This window comes from Gambusia affinis, linkage group LG10 (genome assembly GCF_019740435.1).
Source record: "Gambusia affinis linkage group LG10, SWU_Gaff_1.0, whole genome shotgun sequence".
NCBI classification, from domain to species: Eukaryota; Metazoa; Chordata; class Actinopteri; order Cyprinodontiformes; family Poeciliidae; genus Gambusia; species Gambusia affinis.
In genome coordinates this window covers 15509269-15530848 of record NC_057877.1, presented here as the reverse complement: position 1 = coordinate 15530848, position 21580 = coordinate 15509269, and the positions used below count along the sequence as shown (strand labels likewise).

Below are 21580 nucleotides of genomic sequence, written 5' to 3'. Positions count from 1 at the left end.
GCAGGTGCAGCATAGTGTTTTAGTGGTATGCAGCTACTCTGTCCTGTCAGCAGAGCGCACTGTGCGCACTAGCGGGACGCGCAGTCAGTGAACAGCGGCTCCCAAACCTGCAATCTCAGAGCGGACACGGACAGGGGTTTCAGTATTGCAACGACCTGAACACCATTCATCCTATGGACTTTAGGAAGGACACAAACTCACAAATGTTGCTGTTTTTTGTGCTCCCCTTCTCCGTTTGAAGTTACCAGACACTTTTGTTGGGACATGGCTTCATCCGTGAGCGGCACAGAGGAGGTGCGGGTGTCGGGGCTGACGCCACTGAAGTTTGTGGGACTGGTGTGCGTCTTCCTAGCGCTTTGCCTGGATGTCGGGGCCATCGTGAGCCCGGCGTGGGTCACGGCGGAGGACCAGTACTACCTGTCCATGTGGGAGTCCTGCTGGAAGCCCGTCAGCTCCGTGGACTGGTCCTGCAGCAGCACGCTGGCCGCCGGTGAGAAAGACGCACGTGGGGTCCAAAATGTTCTTTGGAAGTTTTTAAACCAGCTTTGCTCTGTTTTATTTTTATTTTTTAGAGTGTTTCACTGTTCAATGACAGAAATGCGGGTGCAGCAGACACCCACATTCATATTTAAATGTGCACATCGACAACAAAGGATCCCTGATTCCCTGCAGTCAGAACCCTGCTGAACCAATCTAGTCTGAAATTATAAAACATCATCCACAAGAGGGCTAAATGTTAATTACTTTATAATTAACTCTTGCCTACTTAACTTAAATCGCAGAACTTAAGAGGTATTGCGGAATACAGTCAGTTCTAGAAATCAAAGTTTTACCCCTCAGTGTAACTCTTGAGACATGCAGTAGTTTTCTATCTGTTCTTGTGAACTTTTTTCCTCTTTTTGCTGTAGTGTTTCCCCATTGCATCGCAGAATGAAGTGGGAATCTTTCCGAACCAGGAGCGCTCCAGATGGGGTTTCATTTGGCCTTTTGTTGCGTACAAAATAAGCCTTTGTGTGGGTTTCTCCACCGGCCAAGGAGCAAGGGCAACTCAGAACACAGAGCTCCCCTGAGATCCAGATGCCTGGAGATTAGTTACCAGGGAAACAATTGAGACACTTCAGAAAAGCTGGTTTTGTCCCTTTTAGGGTTATTCCTCATGGTGTCCCCTCTTTGAGTTATGTCAGGGAGCACTTTATGGGTTACCTCACATCATATTCAGCATAAAGTTAATCTGTTTTTGACTGAATAATATGCTGGGAAATCATGATTTATATTAGTATTTATGTCAATGCTAATATGTGATTTGATGCAAGTCATTTTCTCATGAACTCTGTTCCTTTCCCCATCAAAATAAAGCATCATCCCAGCATGATACTACCACCACCATAAGGACGGTGTGTTCGTGGTGCTGTGCAGTATTAGACCCAAACAGAGCATTGTATATTTATGTCAGCAAATCTCAATTTTGCTCTTATCTGACAGAGCATCTTTTCCTTCTTCCACCACATGTTTACTGTGTCTTCTGCATGGCTTGTGGCAAACTTTATTTTTCAACAATATCTTCCTTTTTGCCTCTATTCTCCCATTTTTACTTCTTAAAATGTGCAAGAAGCCTAAATTTATTCCAGGAACATTTTTCAGACTGCAACATTGTTCACCAACAGACTTTTTTTTTTTTTTTTAATCATTCTGTAAGCCAGATGTAAATGTAAATGCAAATGTGTACAAGTAAAGCATACATTGATTTATACAGTTTTAAACCCACAGACTGTCTGGCCTTTTCTGCCTGTGCTCTCCTGTTTACCTATAAATATTTCATTTTCTTCGGTGCCTCTGGGCTTCTCCTGCGTGCCGCGCGGTGAATCGTGTTTTTGTTAGCTTGACAAAATGTTTTCCTTCTGTCTGAGATGGGTCACGCTGGCCCCCGTTCCTCTGTCAGCGCAGACAAAGTGCACTTTGGTGCCACATAAAGATATGCAGCCTCCATGTCAGCTCTCAGCAGTAAATGCACACAGCAAACTTCCTATTTCCTTAGGCTTGTGCTTGGTTAAGGATTATTGATTTGCAGCCCAGAAATCACCAGCTGCCATTCTCCTCTATCTTCTTCTTCTCAAATCACTCCACCCCCAAAATGTTTTCCTTGGTGTCATGCTTGGGGCATTAACTAAATCTTGTTAGTCTGAAACAGCATCTGGCCACATAGATGTGTTTGAACTTGATATATGAGTAAATGTGTGACCTGGAAAAAAACAATAAGATGCTGTTTGTTAGAGGTTTGAAATATATCTGAACAGATGAAACTAGATATGTCGATGCAACCTTACAAAAAGAAGCATGATGTTTTGATTCAGTCTAACCCTACTCTTGGGATTATCAAAAATTATTATTACTTTGAGAATTTCATCACTTTCTTCCATGCCAAAATTTTACATACACAGATATTTTTGCTTTTTAAGGTCGTAGAGAACCCTATACGACTTTGTCATGGCTTTTTGAGCTACAGATTGGTTGATTCACATTATTTTAGTTAATTGGAGACACACTTGTGCTTGCATTTTAAGGCAACACCTCAAATACACTTTTTTTCTTGTGTGACATCAGAGAAACAAAAAGCTAAATCAGTCAAGATATCAGTAGGATATTTTTGTACCTTCACCAATCAGCTACATCCGTGGGTTCAGTTTCCAAATAGTATATTATATAGCATAATATATGCAAGCATAAATATAATGAAAATATTTTCCCATATCATTCAGGAAGCAATGAGGTTTTATGTCCCAAAGATGAGTTCTGCTGCAATATGTGTGTTTGAATGCCAGAACAAACACAAATTAAGAAACTTGTTTAATCTTGTAACATGTCATTTTCCATTAAATGAGTCCTGGGACAACATGGACTGTAAGGCCACCCATGGATGAAGAGGCAATTACTCTAGAAGTAACACAAATGGATTATAGTTTGCAAATACACTCAGGAAAAAAAAAACTAACTTTTTTGAGTCATGTCCGGTGGCCTGATAAAGCTAACGGTCCATTCTTCAGGAACAACAATGCACCTGGTCATCCTCATTTTGTGTGTGTTTTGCTTCAAGAAGGAATGGTGACTTCACAAAACACAAGATGAAAATAGCATTATGTGGAAATATTAAAGCAACATCTCCAAAGATCAGTGTGGATTAGGCACGGATATGTCTTGCGAATGGACAATGACCATAATCTTACCAACCCAATTTAGTAACAAAGATTATTTGTAGGCAGAGTTGAAAATGTGTGTGTGAGCAAAGTGACCTTCAGTCCTGACTCACTTACACTAGATCTGCCAGGAAGAATGGGACAAAATTCAAGAAAACATGAATAATAATGGCATTATTTTAGCATTAAACAAATCTTAACGGGCTGAAACAGACATTAAGAAAAAAGTTTTCTCTTTTCACAGAGAGGTATGTAAGTATCTCAATTCCACTGTATATTTCTCTCACAATAACACACATATGTTTAAACCGGCACAGGCTCGACATCGAGCTTGGAATGTGGAGCAGTCATGCAAGAGCAGAGTGTGTCGATGCCAGACTGGTGTGAGATGAGGGGACGACTGTGGCGCCAGTGTGTGAGACTCAGTGAGGGGCGGTGAAGGCAAAGCACATTAATAATGTAATATTGATCCCATTTCTGGGAGCTTATCTCTTCTCTGAGGATGGTCACAACTCAGTGATGGCCTGGTTGAGGTGGCAGCAAAGGGCTTGAGCCAGGGGACTCTGATCGAAGCACTTTCTGGATTCTCTATCCTTCTGATCTGAGACAAAGCGGGTGTTTAAAGTGAAATGAGATACTCGGGGCTCTTCTGTGACACAGATCTGCCTTAGACAAAGGGACTGATCTGAGACCTCGAAGGTTTTTCTCAATTAACACTTCACATGCGCACACGGGAACCATAATTAAAGCTCAGATCTGATCTTCTCACGCACGGTATCTCCTTTTCCATCTGTCATCACGCAGGGCGCAGATTAATATTTGGCGCTGCCTGCTCGTCAGAGCCTTTAAGCACTCCCATATCTGACTGTGTTTCTTGCTCAGCACACAGGCTCTGCTCCAAATCTGACATGAGACAACTTTCTGCATCCTGATGTTTTCGTGAGCCCACTGATAAAGCCCGGCCAATTGAAACTGACTGCATGCTGAAGGCACCGAGCTGACCCAGGGACGATATTACAGCAGCGGAGTGCTGTGTGACAACCACAGGTCAAGTCACTTCAACCCCTTCTTATTTCCTGTGAGAGGCAGCGAACACTGAGGGGTCCGTGTGAGTTGTGTAACAAGAAGTGGGCTCCTTCCAACATCCTGTGATGACAAGGCCCATTTATAATCCCCAAATCCTGGACCATATTTGGTCAAAAGTAGCTGATGTTTGTTTATATTTGAGCTACTTGGCCTCTGGTTTTAAGTCCTCTTCCAAAGAGAGTGGGAACTGTACTTTAAGCAGCTTATGTCTCTCCACTTTTCTTCCTGCTGGTGAATGTTTTGATGATTTTTCTGCCCCAACAGAGAGGAAATCTTCTTGGCAATGCTAAATCTTTTTTTTTTTTTTTTCATTCCCTGGACTCCTTAAAGGCAGAAAAAAGATGAAGCCCATTCGAACTACTGTCTTTGAATGTGAACGCTCTCACCTATTGTAAAACTGATTCATGCTAACAGAGCATGCCTCTGTGCTTTGATGTCAGGTCTTTACTCCACCCTCTGCTTTAAACGATTTCCTCCTGTGTAATCAGATTCCTCCCCATAATATCCTCTTCTTGTTTACGTATTGACCTCCTGTTTCCGTGACTACACAGCAACAAGTAAAGGAAGAGACCTCTAATCCATAAAACAATAACATTATATCTACAACAAACTTGATCCTGTCTCCAGTGGCTCATTAAAACACTAAACCTGGTATCTCAAAGGCACGCTTGACTTTAGCTCAGGTTTTAAATACTAAATCAAAAACTGTGGTCGGAAGAGTGTCTTGCCATAGATTCTCATTTGGATTTAGGTTTGGACTTTGACTGGACCATTCTGAATGGGCTTTTATGTAAACCATTCCACTAGAGCTGAGTTTTTGTCTTTGGGGTTGCTGTCTGGAAAGTGTCTTTCCTCAGTGACTATTTTGAAACTTCAACAGATTTACTTCGCATTGCTGTGTATTAAGCTTCATTCATCTTGCCCTGGAGGCAATTTGATGAACTGCATTTTATTTAGAAGACTGCAAATGCATGCCACCTTTCGGATTCTGATTTATTAAAAAAAGTTTGAAAACCACATGGTTTTCATTCAACTTCATAATTATGCTCCACTTCATGTCGGTCTATCACATGAAATCCCAAAACACTATACTGAAGATTTTAGTTTTAAATGTGCAAAATGCAAAAAATCTCAAACCTCTGATATGGCTGTTATTTCCAGCTGAGTGTTTTTTTGGGAGAGAATGTCAGTGGAAACGCTGAGAACGCTGCTGCGCTGGCATCAGCCAGAGACGATGGAGGGATTCTCATTATCCGAGCAGCCGCCTCACAGAATCACCTTTTCCTTCCTATTGCACTGGCAGTCATTTCTGAAGTGCTGAGATCTGTGCTTAGTAAAAAGAAAGAAGCATTTGTTTTTTTGTCAAGTTGGAGAGAGCTGTTCTCAGAAGGAGTCTTGTCTGTGGAGTGGTTCACTTCCTTTGTCTTTCACTGGTCATTGAACCCAAGTGGCTTTGGATTAAAAACAGAACCTCACCCACTTTCTGACCAGAAATACTTTTTGTTCACATTGTGGTAATTTATCAACTCCACGGATTAATCTGCTTTTCTGACACAGATGGAGAAAACATTTCTGGCTCACTTTGTAAAGCGAACCTTTATTACCGTAGCTACCACCGTTATACTTTCTTAATCTTCAATCTATCTATCAAGTTTCATATATGATTTAAGTCTGGATACTGAGATGGCAATGGAAGAAGTTAGACTTGGTCATATGTTTTTTATTATTATCCTGTGAAAAGATCCAATGATAACCCATTTTCAGTTCAGTGGTAGAGGAGAGTTGACCATAGTTGTGTTTCTTTTTCCCCCAAATTTGTGTGTAAAATCTTCTGATAGTTGAATGAATTTATGATGTAAGACACTCAAGCAAGGCTTCAGGGCTTTTAAAAGAATAAGAAATGGACACACAGCATCACATATCCTTCATTTTACTTAATAATGAGAATTAGGTTCTATTGCATATGAACCCTTTATTTCATTTCAGACCCAGCTGAAGTCTTTGTTGCTAAGAAATCCAAATTTGTTTCAGCTGCACTCGAAAAACACAACATTTCAAATACCTTAATGCACTTGAAATGAGACAAAACTAACAAGCAATTTTTCTGTACAATAGTTTGTTTTTTAGTCAATATTTCCTTAATTAATTTTAATTAATTAAAAATTACTTGTTAAAAAAGCTCATATCGCTTGTTGAAAAGTTTTGTGCAAGTTAATTTATTCTTATTTCAAGAGAACTAAATTGCAAATATTTGCACTAGAAACGAGATCAAAAATTTTTAGTGAGATTTTGTGTTTTTGCAGGTTTAACCGTTTATACTTGTGACAGTAGGAGGGACCTCACAACACAAACAACTGTTTTTTATGAAGATAACATGGTTATTATTGAGTCATGTTGACCCCAACATCACTACTATCGACTGCTACTTATTTTCCCTCAACTAGACGAACATTCCTCTGGAGTTACCTTTGTCATGATGCATCTCAGACAGGTTTCATGATATTCTCCGTTGTTTCTGCCCCCGTGTTTGGTTTCAGACTGGCAGATCGCCACGCTGGCCCTGCTGCTTGGAGGAGCAGCCCTCACCCTGCTCTCCTTCCTCGTGGCTCTGGTCTCCCTGTGCTTCGGCTCCAGGAGTCGCTGCTACAAACCCGTGGCCGTCATGCTGTTCTCCGCAGGTCAGTCCTTTTCTCCATGAATATAGTGACCGTCTCAAATGCGTGTTTATTCCTTGTCCTCATTGTTGATCTCTTTTGCTTTTTACAGTGGTTCTTCAGGTCTGCAGCTTGGTCTTGTTCCCAATCAAGTTCATAGAAACAGTCAGTCTGAGGATGTACCACGAGTTCAACTGGGGCTACGGCCTGGCCTGGGGATCCACCATCTTCTCTTTCGGAGGCGCCATCCTCTACTGCCTGAACCCCAAGAACTATGAAGATTACTATTGAAAATGTCACAAAGGAGAAAAAAAACATAGTGTTTTCATGCTGTCGTTTAATAAACATTCTCTGTCCCACAGTGCACAACCACAGATGGAAAACAGGAAAAAGCAAAACGCTTGTCGACGGTGTTTGTACTAAACTCTTCTGTTTGATGCTGTGAACTCCCAAACTGGATAGATGCCCATGAGTTTTATTAATAGGCTAAACCACAAATCCAAAGCAGAAAATCAAACCCAGCCAGAAGACATTTTGAGAGATAATGTCACTAGTCAGATAATTATGTGCAGCTCATGTGGGTCGTAGATTTGAGCAGAAAATATGGAACAGTGGAATAATAAAGTAGTCAGGGCAGAGAAAAGTCTGCGGTGATTTCAGGCCAGCGTAGGGAGGAAGACGTCCTGTTCAAGTTATATCCTGGTGATGACAAAGCGAGGAAGACAGGGTAACATTTTACATTTCCCCAGAGATGCTCCGAGTTGGACCTCAAACAACGTTTTCTTAAGGGCTATTTTAACAGAGAATGCATTCCACAGACACCTACTGATTATATGATTCTAGTCAGAGAAACATCTGCTGGGTTGTTATTAGCACAAAGTGGCAGTGTCCATTTTTCAATACAATATTATTATTTTTTTTTTAATATATCTGTTGTACTATATGTAATATAATCAGAAAGTATGCAATCCTAGAAGAGTGGGAATTAAAAATTACCATGCTTGCTGAGTGAATACATGTCTGAATCAGGGGTGTCCAAATATCGGCCCATGGGCAATTTATGGCCTCTGAAAACAATTCAAGAATGGTTCAGACACTAGATGCAGAAGTTACACTTTGTAAAAAACAAAACAAAAAAAAACAAGATTTTCTCTGGTTGTTCTTAAAATGTACAATGTTTAGGTGCAACACAAAGTATTTTGCTTTTGCAAAATACATTGTGTTTTTTTATAGAAAATGCCACCACAAACATCCTGAAATCTTTTCTTAAGAGCAGCACCAGTGGTCTAAAATTGACTAAACACAGAAAGTATTTACAGTACTGATGCTTATCCTCTTATTCCAAAAAGGTTTTAGACCAAATCAGTATAAGCCAACCAACCAAACAACAAAATTTAGGATGTTTTTGGTCTTTAAATAAGGCAAAGGTGTGAGGTCCAGTTTACATTTCAGTTTTACAACAAATTACAGATCTAGAGTAAAAGAAAAAAAAGTAAATCCTTTATTTTAAAAGCAATTTAAACTTTCTTATGAGACTGTTTAAAGTCTCTTCAGTCAAAAAGAGGCTCTGAAAAAGAGGCTTTTTCAGAGCCTCTTTGATACAGACTGCTACAGGATATTCTTCCTGCCTACAACTATGATGAAAATTAAATAAGTTAACATTTAAATTTCCCTGAAATTAATAAAGCATAATTGATTATTATGATCGAGTCTTAGAATGAATTACACAATCTTAAAACACAAAAATAAATATGTCTTAGAACTTAACTTTTAAAAAGTTTTGACCTGAAAATGCATTCAACTTTGATTTTTGCCCCTGTGGGAAAACCTTTGCACAGCCTGGGTGATCATGCTCCTCAGCATGTGCTCACAGTGGTCCCCATGTGATGCTTGTTTATCTTCCCACTCTGCTGAAATGCAACAAGAATGGGTAACAAGGAGAAAAGGCACTGTAGTTGAGGAAAGTTGTATATTTAAGTTTGATATTAAAGCGGGGGTTAATAAAAATTGTATTTAAAGTAACAGAGTTTAACGTGCAGAAGGTTTGATGCGAGGATGAATGCAATGATCAACCTCATAGTGCTTCATCTTCACCAAGTGAGAGCATGTGCATGCCACTACTGTTTGCTGCAATGTTTATGATTATCAACATAATAAACGCACACTGGAGGAATAAATAAAAGTTTGGTTCAGGAATCGAAAGAAACTGAGGTCTTGTGTCGTCAAGTCACATAGAATCAGCTCTTTATTAAGTACAGCAAGTTGAGGCATTTGCACAGGAAATCAACATCTTCTGAACGCATAATACATGGTGGCATAATATGCATAAAAGTACAAAGCGCATACTTTTTATGCAAGTGTCTTTTAGTGTTCTTTCAGTGATACGAGCTCCCACACGGAGCCAGATACAGTGTACAATCTACAATTCGCATTTGTCACTTACATACATACCACTTCGTTCATTGTTCCGCTGTCATTGTGAAACACACAAGTCCTGGATTAAAGTGGATGTGCCTCCTTTCCAAGTTCAGCGATGGGCACAGTGTAAACAGGGCAGTCACTCTCCTCTGCCTGGAATGTTCCCTAAGTAAACCACAGCCGCTACTCCTCCATCCAGAAACCACGGTGTCCCTGTCACTGCTGCGGTTGCACCTTTTCCAGCCCCCTTTTTTTTTTGTTTTTCGACAAATGCCAGGAGATTCATGATCCACCAAAGAAAACAATGATCATAGTGCACAGTAGTGGACAAGAGGAGGAGAAATCAGAGGGGAGATATAGTGGCTCTTCCTCAGCAGGTAGAAGGGAGTAAAGGGAGCTTGTATATCGATTGACAGGAGCAGACGTCAAGACAGATTCTGAGAGTCGGGGCTCAGGGTGTCTGAAGATTTGCAAAGATTAGGGCAGGGATGGGCGACGCAGTGCCATGCCGAGTTCAGCTGTAGCGTGGCATCTCACACGCCTCACAGCGGTTGAGTGCAGGGTGGTTGAGGAGGGTGCAGCTATCACAGTTCCAATGAGCTCCTTCAAAATCCTCGTCTCTTTGAGGCGTCGGCTTGGAGGCCTGCTCCCCCTCTAAAGAAAGAAACGACACGAAAAAAAAAACGTAAATACATCAAGCACAAAAACACCCAATTCAGGTAATGTATCACATTCACCAAGAGTTTCAGTGGATGCCACTCAATGCATGTTTATCAAGAGATAAATTCAAGCAAAAACTATTCAAGACTGCAGCAGATAACTATAACTCTAAAGCATTAGAAGTAGGACAGGTGTTCCTCAAAAGTCAATATTGGGACCAATTTTAAAAAAATACTTTTTAAAATAATCTTGGGATACATTTAGATCCAGCTATGGATATACATTTCCAGAACATATTTTAAGCATAGACTAAAGTTCATCAAACATTTCTGCAGTGCTCATGCTATAAGAGTAAAACCTGCAAAAACCACAGTCACTGGACTTCTCAACCATCACCTCACCATTTCAATCCTGGTCCTTAAGGCATGCTGACCAACTTGTTTTTTTTTTGTTTGTTTTATTATAACAGTTTCTCTGCTTACCTGACTTTAACTAAAGGCTGATTAATAGGACTGAACAGCAATAATCTGAATCAGGTGTGAAGAAGCAGGAATATGTGTAAAACATACAGGGCGGTGTGCTTAGAAGAGCAGAGTTGAGAAACACCGTTTTAGATGATGGGACCAGAAATATGCAGATATATCTCTATTTCCTTTTGTTCATAATTATCCAGTGCTTGATAATACCTGAATCAAATCTCACACTTTTCAGACGCAGAACAGAATTGGGTTCTTCAATTATGCTCTGATCTCCAGACAATATCTAACTTTCATTTATTACATTCACTTATTCATTTCAAACAACTTACTAAAAACAGCTTCAGTAAAAGAGCATCGCTGTTTTGAACTGTAGTTTCCATTTAATGCATATTCTTTTACATGTCTTGGGTATTTGTTGTGTTATACTTATTGTGGTAACTTGTCTGATTTTTTTCAGCTCATCTTAACCATGAAATTCTAGCTGAAGAGATATTATATCTCAATGCAACGTTAATATTTAAATAAACTCAATTTAAAAAAAAAAAAAGGATCAACAAGATACTTGTAAACAAAAGTGTGTCAGATTCTAATTCAAACTGTATCTAGTTTCAAAAGCCTTTATCATTAACAGTTTCAAATGTTCCTCACCTTTCTTCCCTGGATTGGTCGGACCCAACGGACCCGGCTGAATGTTGTCATAGAAGTTGCTCATTGCTTTTGGGTCAAACTTCCCTGTAGAGAAAAAGCAGAAATAAGAGTTTGGATTTGTTTACCTGAGAGTGTCAATTACACCTTAAAGTCAAACCAGTCTCAGTTCAAGCTGTTCACACTGCAAAGTTTCAGAAAAGATGGTCCCCATAATTTTTTGTTTTTTAAATCCCACTAGTTTAAATTTTGCTGAGGGTAAGAGGTTTTCAAAATGTTCTGCTTTGAATTGTATTATTTAAATCAATTATTTGTTCTTTTTAGTTATTTAAACTGTCACCAGTATCATCATGGCCCCGTTGGATAACATGTTAGCAATTTGGGGGTGATAGTTAAGGGGTTAAGCACATAATAAAATCAGAAATAGCAGCATGAAATTACTTATAACTTGAACAGTAAATCAAGAAGTAAAAAAATACAAGCTTCAGCCATTCACATTGTTGACATGATGCAAACTTAAAGCCAAGTTTCTTGACTGAAACCAATACTATATGAAACATGGTTGAAAAAAAAAATACAATTGTACATTTACACTTACAGTAATTGTTCAAGTATTTCTATCCTTTAGTATTGACATTTCATCACATTACTACAATAAATTTCAATGTTTTTATATTGGAACTGGAGGATACCAACAGAAAATAGTGTATGACTGGGAAGATATTAAACACTATATAATATTATTTTAAATAAAGTTTGTATTAGGTCCCCTTCAATCAATGCTTTGCATAGACACCTTTCAATGCATTTGGAGCTGCAGATTGTTTGAAAATCATTCTATCAGTTAGAATCAGCAGGAGTTTTGGATCAACCAAATTGAGCATTGACAGGGTGGGGGGTCGGTTATGGATCAGCTTGTTTTCTGCTACAGAGCAACTAGCAATTTAAGCGCTGCATCTATAAAGAGAGTAACAGAATCCATCCATCGTTTCAGGTCCAACTCTGTCTGCTTTGACGCTTGGTTCTTTTAGAATCAGCCCACTTAAATAAATTAGACACACACTCATCTATATAAACACTCAAACGTTATTAATGTAGATGTTTATGTTTAAGTGTGTGTGCGTGTGTGTGTGTGTGTGTGCTACCTCTGGACTGCAGCAGATCTGTTTCCTTCAGTGTGCAGTCAATATCAATCTGCAGTTGTCTGTTGTGAGTTCGAAGTCGGGTAATCTCCTCCGGCTGCAGTCAGTGAAATACGTCTTTAAAACATTTCATATTCCCAATCTAACTTTCAAAATGTTCTTATTAAAAATATGAAGTATTTTAAAGGTTGTTTTCATAATGATGAACAGAAATATTTCTTGGATACTGCTGCATTCTGGCAGAAAATAGGCCTGAGTGAATATGAATGAGGAAAGTGGCTAATCTTTGTTTTGACACATAATAAGTTTTGGAAAGTATTCAAATTATCTTAATTTGATCAGATTTGTTTGATGGTCTGAAAAATTGTGACAAAAAAGAAAAGCAAGGTGGACAATTATTTTTTAAGGCACTGTACATATTACGATCCTCACTCTGGGAACAAGATGTGTGGAGTTGACCCGTCGAAAACGCCTTTGGAGGGCGTCGTACTCCATGTTATTGACATCAGTCTTCAACTGCTCTAGTTTCTGCCTCTCCATGTGCAGCTCTTTTACCAGACGCTCCATCCGCGCCCGCTGGTGGAGCAGAAGAGCTGTGGGGAAGAAAAACGCAGGAGTGAGGAAAGCTGTTTAATAAACAGCCATTTCTTTCTTCAGTGCTCTGTTGGTCCTTCAACATCACAACACAATCAAATCATGCCATAAAAAACAGCCCAGCTAGCTTTCAAGGAGGCTGACAATTACATTCTGGAGAAATTCAAAAGATTGCTTAGCAAAACATATTTGGATTCCATTCATTTAACTTCAGACAACTTAAGAATCCAAGGGTTAAATATCAGGCAGCAAACTGAAAAATTATGCAAAGATGACACTGCACACTTCAATACTTTTATAGTAAATACAAGAGGGAATTTTAAAATTACAATCTGATAATGACATCAAGAAGAAAAATGAACGAAAGGAAATAAATACAAGTGTTGTTGATGTAACATGTAACCTTGCTACACCATGTTAGCCTTCTAAGTTTTTAATTGCCTAAAACTTTTGCTCATAGGTTTAGAAGTAAATTAACCATGTTTACAGAGTGGAAAATGCAGGTGTTCTCAGTTCTGATGCATGAAATCAAGAGATAAAAAAAACTAACTAATAATTTTTTTCTCAGTACTTGACCTCTGGATGATTTATAGGTGCATCTCTATTTCAGACAATAAAGAAGTATATTTACAAAAAGGTTTCAGAGTATTGCATCTAGCACTGGTTTAAAAAACTATTGGAAGTGTTGCTAAATGAAAACATCTGCATCTTGCACCATTCTGAATGTGCAAACTTTCTATGACTTCAGAGAAAAGTTTTTGTCGCATTTTAAGCTGCTACCTTGGAAAGTTTGACTCAAACAGATCACAGCTCTGAACTGGAAATTATTTGTTGTTCAATTTTGGGTAATTTCCTGTTCATGCTACGGTTTTACTAGAGGGCCTTAATGACTCAGTAAGCCATTTGTTATTGAAAGATTTTAAAAAATCTAAATAGATGTATTTAGTCATAATGTTAAAGTGTACATTGGAAGTCACACTAGAAACAAAGAAAAGTTTTCAGAATTTGATTAACTACTTCACTCTTGATTGACGGACTGGTGCATCTCTAATCTTTACACTCTTGAAAGGACCGAAAGCCAATTTAAAAACATAAATAAATAATACCTCAACTTGCTGTACTTAAATAAATAAAAAATAATACGTAATAAATGCACTTACCTTGTGTGTAGGCATAGTCATCAGAGGCTGAGCTTGAGCGTCGGGGTAAGTGCTGAAACTGACTGGCGATGTTCGCTGGCAGGGCGGAGATGGGCAGGATGGGTGCTGGGGTGGCGCTGTGCGCACCCTGATCTACAATGTTGAGAAGAGACTCAGCTTCAGCGACAGGTGGTGAGCTGGGTGGTCTTTGAACTTGGCCTCCAGGGGACACTTTAATTTTGAAGGTGTAGGCAGACTGGCCTGGCTGGGGGGAGGACGCCTGCCGAGGCCTTGTGTTGCCTTGGTGCTGCAAGTACATTCCCGGGTGGAAAGTCGCTGGTCCAGGGGGTCCGGCGATCGTGATAGGCCGCGACGGAGAGCTGGGTGAGGGGCTTGTTGCCATGTAAAGCGAGCCCTGGGGGTGTGGGGTGTGAACAGGCGAGTTGCTGCGAGGTCTTGGTCCTTCCAGGGTGATTTCTATCTGTTTTGTGAGAGGGGTTTTCGGTTGGTAGGGCCTGTACTGTGGCGGAGGTTGTTGCTGGTGATGGTAGGGCATATTTGTGAGGTTTGGGGGGCTAATGGGAAGGAAGACATATTGCTGGTGCCCAGGTTGAGGCTGTGGTTGTGGCTGAGGCTGTGGCTGGACCTGATGCTGAGGTGAGCTGTAAGGGGAGCCATATGTGGGGGTGCTGTATGGGGACTGCTGATGCTGGTAGACGGGGGCTCCAGGGGACGGCCAGGGAGCTGGCTGTGGGCTCTGAGAGGGGGAGGGCCGAATGTACAGGGTGTTATTGGTGCTGTTAACATAGTGCCCTGGAGGAATCTGCAGAGCCTGATGGACTGTAGGTATGGTTTGCGAAAGAGTGACAGAAATAGGGTTCATAGAATATCGTGGAACTGGAGTATACGTGGGGGACATACCTTGCATTGTGGGAGGAGGCGTGGGCGTGCTGGATGAGCGGCTCTGATCGTTCATAAAAAAAGGATTGTAACTGGGGGAGGGCGCCATGGTGGCGGGAGCCGACAGGGGTTCAGGGTAGCTCGGCCGCTGAGGGTCGATGTGACCGTCGCTGGTGCTGTGCACCAAGGAACGCCCCGCTCCTCCTCCGTTTGATTTTCCAGCCTCTGAACCTGGATAGCCCAAGCTAATGTGTAGCATGTGGTTTCGACTCATTCGCATCTCCTCCGGACTGTGATGGAAGTCACCATAGAGATATCTGTTACTCTCCTGGGACAGCAGGTGGCAGCAAACATCCAGATTATTGTTGTTCTGAAAGAGTCAAAATGCTGATTTAAGATCATTTCAGTGCTATTAAATAACAGAGTTCAAAAGTTCATCCAACAACTTTACAGCTCAGGTCAATAAAAGGAATTAGAAGATGGTAACTAGTGGTTATGAAACCAAATTATTTGTAGAGATTGCAGCATTATACTGTAATATGTACTAGTAGATATTTTATTTAATCTGAAAGAACATATATTTGCAACAATAAATGTCTTTAATGAATGTCTTACACTAACTAAGTGTGAGTTAAATATGGGGGAGAAAATGGAGAAAAGGGGCAAACAAGGATCCGGTGCAACACCTAAACTTATGGAGTTTATTTACATATTGCATATTTCTCATAGTTTTCAGTAAATAGTTTTCAAGTAAAAGAGGACTTTTTGGCAATTACGTCTTACATGGTTGTGTGGGATAGAACACAGAGTAAGAGCCAGTGGATCATCTCAAAAAAGTTGACTTTCTGTTTATAAATTGAACTTTTAGTTTTACATACTTTTTAACTGCAAAGATTTTGCTTTTATAAGAACAAAAGATAAAAAAGTCAATTAGCAACTATCCAAACTCACCATAATCTTAGCACAAAACCCTAAAATATGATATAACAAGAATGACATATTTAGATTTTCTTTTGTTTATTTTTATTTCCTCATTGCCAAAGGAACTGTGAAATTTTATATGCCAAATATTTGCCATACAATATGTAAGCAACCACCAGATTGTCATTACAGTTTAGATTTACACTTCTGATTTATTATGAAGTCATTTGGGACTTATTTACAAGTAAAAGACTATAAATGAAAATCACAGTCGAAACAAAACTGCATCTTTTCAGAAGCACATCTAAATATCACAACCCAGCAAAAATAACTCAGAATGCATATGAATGATATTCTGCTTTAAGTCAAAATGATTTATTTGAATGAATCTATCTGCTTTCTAGAGTACACATCTAAATATACTGTAGAGAAAAGAAATTTGTTGGGGCAAAAAATATTCTATGGCAAATAGGATTTGTAGGTGCAGAAAACCAATAATACATTTTTTTTTTAAAGAAAAAGATCATACCCATCTGAAGTGTGCATTTACCTGTAGAAGGAACTGAGAAACTACTCCCTCTGGGATCTCTGGGAATCGCTGCTTGAGGTCTTGCAGGATGTGGTAGTCGACTTGAGAGCCTCCCTGCGCCATCCTGAACCCACCCAGAGAGTCAAAGGGCCCAAAGGTGCATGCGTCGTCTCATCCCCTGAAGAAGCAGAGGGTAAACGATAAAAACCGTGATCAAGCTGTAATGTCAAAGGGAAAAGCCTGCAATAAACCTGTTGGCCTACTGATTGCTTCAAACACACCCTGAGTGTCAGCAGTAAAGTCATTACATATATCAGAGAAGCAGTCCTTAAGGGGCATAGCAAGCTTGAACTGTCAATGACAAGATTGCACATATTTCATCAATGTGAAAAATTAAAGTTCATTACGATCGCAAGAACAACTTAAGCAAGACATTGTGCATATTCACTTACATTAATGCAGAACTGCAAGGCGCCTGTCATTCTGTTTGTTTCGCCATACTTTTGCACCAGGCAACGTCGACATACCGCCGTCAGCTAGCAAGCTACTTATCAACGTCAGTTAGCCTCCGGAACATCACCCAAACAAACAGCCGCACCTGTGTTCTGCGTGGACGCACTGAGACACGGAGTTACTATTCCTGAGAGCTTTTCTAATGTCACCTTGTACTAATTTAGCAGTCCAATCCTTTAAACAGGATGATTCTTTAAATAAGATTAACTCACTTCCTAAACTGCCAAGCAGCTAACTTTGCTAATGCTAACTTAAGGCAGCTCAGCTGTCACAGTCCCCCGGCTGTTAATGGACCAGCTAACTCTGCTAAAGCCAGTCAACAATTTCATTAAACTTACCATTGGTTAAAAGTCTCTGTTACGTTTAAAACCATAGCTGACTACAGAGGGACGCTTCGATGTTTCGGAAACCACGGGGAGATGTTTTTCAGTTTGTTTGTTTCGGCGAAATAACTTGTAGTTTCGCATTCCAGCGTCAGGCCCCTGCAACTGAACTGCATAGCAGTCAGTTTATCGCGATAATGTCAGGATTTTCCGGTGTGACGCCGGAAAAAGCGTCCTACAGTTAAAAGCAACCTTCCTTACAAACGCGTCGCCACAGTTCATTCAAGGGCTGCGGAGTCCTGATTTACAAAATGTTCACTATTCAGAATGTCAATTTATTTATTTATTTGTTTATTTATTATATTGATATGACAGCCTATCTTTCCATGTCACAATGCTAGGGCAGATGTCTTATCATAATGTTAAGAAAATGCCTGGTGCTTGACGTATTAAAACCCCAAAACTTTATTTTCATGCTTAATACAAAATATATATATATATATATATATATATATATATATATATATATATATATATATATATATATATATATATATATATATATAAAAATATATATATATATATATTGGGCATTCAAAAGCACTAAATGTTCGGCGAAATGGGGGATTTTCAGGGGAGGGACGCTTTTTTCGACACAACACCAAACCAGGAAGCCGTTCAAATTGACGTGATTGATGCCAACAATGTAGAGCAAGTAAAAAACTTTCACAGGAAGCTACATATTTACACACACACACACACACACGCACACGCACACACACACACACACACACACACACACACACACACATATATATATATATATATATATATATATATATATATATATATATATATATATATATATATATCTATATATATATATATATATATATTATATATATATCTATATATATATAGATATATATATATAGAGAGAGAGAGGTAGATAGAGATAGATAGATAGATAGATAGATAGATAGATAGATAGATAGATAGATAGATAGATAGATAGATAGATAGATAGATAGATAGATAGATAGATAGATAGATAGATAGATAGATAGATAGATAGATAGATAGATAGATAGATAGATAGATAGATAGATGTGTGGAGCAGCGCATTGATACAGCATAAGGGAAAAACCTCTTTAGGAACTAAAGAAAAGTGTTTTTTATATGTATTTCTAAAGAAGGTAATTTTGCAGAATTCTTTAAAAAGCATTCAGTCAAACATGTTTCGACTGTGCATGTGCTCTTTTTTCAATGAAGATAGACCAATGACTCAGTTACTATTGTAAATAATAGTTTCACATTTCACACCAACCTTTGAGAACAAGTTGAGTGAGAGTGATCTTAATCTGTGTGTGTGACGTCAGGCTTGATTGTGACACAGTGATATGTGCTGTCACAATGTAAAGGTGCAAAATTAGCTCAGTCTATTTTAGGCTTGTGAACAGTTTTTGAACTAGGGTGAAGATAAATCCAGTTGCTTCATCAAATCATATGTTTTTGTCAGAATTAGTATGTCTATCAAAAGACAGTTAGAGATGTCTGATCTATTTTTTATTTGTGTGGTTTACCATCTGGAAGAATATCATTTTAGCATATAGTTTAGAACTCCAGCTTGTTTATTTTTGAGAATTTTTGAGTTTATCTCTGGTAGTGAATCACAGAGCACCTGCTCTGTGGAGAAGTTCATTTTTCTCCCATGACAGCTTAGCTTTTAGCAGTGACAACTGGGAAAGACTGTGTAGTGTTAATCACAAGCATTAATACTACAGTGTTGTTCAACTTTCATACAGTGTTCCCATTTCAACACAAATTGCAAAAACATGAGAGTATACAAACTACATTCCTTTTATCTCAGTACATGCATATCTGAATGTTGTTCAGATTTGGACATGTTATCTGAAATACGGAAAATAAAGAAAAGTGATCCAGTATAGGCATTCTGTCCGGCATGACATGGGCTCACAGGGTGATGAGAGAGAAAATATTTGTTATATTGGCTATTTGCATGCCCATTTAATGGGAGTGGACACCACCTGGTGGTGTGAATGGTGTAAGCGCTGGAAATATTTCACGTCTGAAGTGCATTTGGCTAGTTCTAGCTTTAAAAATTACCTATTTGGATGACCTACATGGCATGTACTTTATTTTTCTGTCATATAGAGGAAAGAGTTCATAGTACCAATAATTGCACATGAAAATTAATTTCAAACAACTCACAGGAGGCTGTTGCTCAGGACTATACCTGGGCAGCTAAAGTTACAAGTCTTCATGCAGTTGAAGTGTTTTTTATGCATAGAAAGAATTGTCTCTATTGTCATTTAGAAAAAACAGTTGCTGGTTTTTCCTTTAGGTATAAATTGTTGGTTGTTGCAATTTCAGGTGTTGTGTTTCACTACAAAACATATAATGTAAAATGAACATGAAAAGGTAATGCACACTTAAAATTTTGATACGTTTGAGAATGATATTTTAATAAATTTAGTCATTTATTCATTGAATTGTGAATCTGATGTTGGAAACACCCCTAACATATCTGGGGAATAATGTTAATGGACATACAAGCTGCTTATTTTAGTTAAGATGTTTTGTAATTTTATAGGTTTCCCCCCACCAACTACAAGATGCTATACATATTATTCAGACATTAAATTTGTTGACAATCAGATGTTTTTTTTTATTAACTTAATAGTGTCAATACCAGAGAGGTAACGGAGAATAAATGACCTGAGAATGCACCAAACTCAATAGTACAGAGATATTAAAGGTTTTACGTGGGTGTGGAGAGGTGTGTCCCTCTACCAGTACATGATGAAGGTTGAAGGTTTGACCTGCTGAGTCGGTCTACTGAATCATCTGGAAGCTGGACCACCACTAACATATTCAGAGGGGTGTAAGGGCATTGCCATAGTAGCTGACGCTAAAGCCCAGTCTGACTGAGGTTAGCTGTCCTTTCCTTGCTGATTAGTTGCCACAGCTGCAGCTCTATTTAAAGCAGTGTCCTTGTTGTCCTGCAGCAATCAGAACACAGGGGGACGAAGCTTTCAGGGCCCAGAGAGTTCACAGCACAGACCCCAAACTGAGGGGAAGGTTGATCTGCATGAAATTTAAAACGGCACTTACAAAATCAAACCTTTTGAAGATGGATAGTTGTTTCACAAAAATGTATAAACATGATGACATACAAATATTATGACAAAGACAGGTGAGACTTCTGTGGCTATTTTAAGGGTATTTGAGGAGCTGAATTGACATTTAGCTGCTCTGTGTATGAAGTAACTCTCTAATATTTAGTTTCTGCATGTTATGCAATAAAAAAAAAACTTGAGTGTTTATGCTCAGATGTTTGAAAGAATCCCTTGAGTTTTCTTGAAGGCATCCAGAGCTTTTTTACTGTGCCTCTTTCATTTGCAATGACACAGTGAGTGTCTGGTTACACCTCTGAGAAGAGCAGCCCAAGACTTGACCCTGATTCTCAGGGGTTTCCCAAAGCCCCAACTAATGCCAACTGTTTTCAGAAACAGAGTAGCTTTTAATGCTTTTATCATATTCAGCCTTGCAATAGTAACCTCAGCTCAGTAAACTTAATAATTACTATGACACAAAGGTTATGGGAGCACTATGAAAGCTTGAGCAAAATGTTTGTTTAGAAAATTGAATTTTCTGTATTTTCAGGCTGGTTTTGTCAGTGTAGCAACAGTTCTGCATGGATGAAACTTAGTGGTTTTATAGCATGATATTTATTTTTCATCCATCTACAATGAGCAGGTACCCATCCCCAATTAGCTGATTCAAGCTATTCAATTCAATTCAGTTCAATTCATTACTGACTTGTATGTGAGCTCTGACATCTAAAATATATGAAGCTTTAGTTTTTCAACACACGCACACTGTTTCATGTCACTGAGCTCTCTAAGGGTCAGTGCATACCAGAATAGCAGCGTTATACAGGTTATTTTGGTATAACAAAAGCCTAAACAGCTTTCCTAACTGATAAGTAAGGAGTTTTGCTGGCAAGGACTCAACAAGAAGACCACAAATATTAGAGTCTGCCTTTAGAATTCAGTCCAAAACAAATGCCTTCAAAAGTGTATAACATACACAGTGCTTCACTGTGTAGTTCAGCCAGCTTGGTGTTGGTTTCCCTGATCAACGTGTAGCCAATAATTTTAAAGTCAGGGGTTTGAAATCACTGTGTACAGTCCCTAGCCAAAGTATTTATCCCCCTTGAAATTTGTCCACATCCTCTCATATTAGATTTAAACGCTCTGGAGTATTTCACTAGATTTTCAAGTAATAGATTGAAACAAAGTAACAGAATAGTTAATTGGAAACAATGTCACTTGGTTTTGTATTCAGCTCCCTAAATAAAGC

At 39.0% G+C, this 21580-nt stretch overlaps 2 protein-coding genes across 6 annotated transcripts; one reads left to right on the top strand and one right to left on the bottom strand.

Moving 5' to 3' along the window:
• Window positions 1-47: 47 nt before the first annotated feature.
• Window positions 48-9120, top strand: tmem47 (transmembrane protein 47). The gene is made up of 3 exons (XM_044129451.1): window positions 48-490; window positions 6815-6955; window positions 7044-9120. The coding sequence occupies exons 1-3, from the start codon at window positions 265-267 to the stop codon at window positions 7220-7222; spliced, it is 546 nt and encodes a 181-aa protein (XP_043985386.1). The 5' UTR covers window positions 48-264; the 3' UTR covers window positions 7223-9120.
• A 38-nt stretch (window positions 9121-9158) lies between these two features.
• tab3 (TGF-beta activated kinase 1 (MAP3K7) binding protein 3) lies at window positions 9159-17443 on the bottom strand. Of its 5 annotated transcripts, XM_044129448.1 has the most exons (9): window positions 17210-17422; window positions 16811-16976; window positions 16380-16536; window positions 14270-15278; window positions 14030-14161; window positions 12708-12868; window positions 12279-12372; window positions 11137-11220; window positions 9159-10003 (listed from the first exon to the last, which is right to left on the bottom strand). In XM_044129448.1, the coding sequence occupies exons 3-9, from the start codon at window positions 16479-16481 to the stop codon at window positions 9864-9866; spliced, it is 1722 nt and encodes a 573-aa protein (XP_043985383.1). In that variant the 5' UTR covers window positions 16482-16536; window positions 16811-16976; window positions 17210-17422; the 3' UTR covers window positions 9159-9863. The 5 variants fall into 5 exon arrangements, with proteins under 5 accessions (XP_043985383.1, XP_043985382.1, XP_043985385.1 ...); XM_044129447.1 differs by lacking the exon at window positions 16811-16976 and having other exon boundaries at window positions 17210-17443; XM_044129450.1 differs by lacking the exon at window positions 16811-16976 and having other exon boundaries at window positions 14930-15278; window positions 17210-17443.
• Between the last annotated feature and the right edge of the window lie 4137 nt (window positions 17444-21580).

What these genes read in the sequence shown, in the direction of transcription:
- tmem47 (XM_044129451.1), top strand. Translation starts at nt 265, where the DNA reads ATGGCTTCATCCGTGAGCGGCACAGAGGAGGTGCGGGTGTCGGGGCTG. An exon ending in CAGCAGCACGCTGGCCGCCG is followed by an intron (nt 491 to 6,814) that starts GTGAGAAAGACG and finishes GTTTGGTTTCAG; the next exon opens with ACTGGCAGATCGCCACGCTG. An exon ending in CGTCATGCTGTTCTCCGCAG is followed by an intron (nt 6,956 to 7,043) that starts GTCAGTCCTTTT and finishes TGCTTTTTACAG; the next exon opens with TGGTTCTTCAGGTCTGCAGC.
- tab3 (XM_044129445.1), bottom strand. Translation starts at nt 16,481, where the DNA reads ATGGCGCAGGGAGGCTCTCAAGTCGACTACCACATCCTGCAAGACCTC. An exon ending in TTTCTCAGTTCCTTCTACAG is followed by an intron (nt 15,279 to 16,379) that starts GTAAATGCACAC and finishes TGACTCTTTCAG; the next exon opens with AACAACAATAATCTGGATGT. An exon ending in CCACACATCTTGTTCCCAGA is followed by an intron (nt 12,373 to 12,707) that starts GTGAGGATCGTA and finishes CACTGACTGCAG; the next exon opens with CCGGAGGAGATTACCCGACT.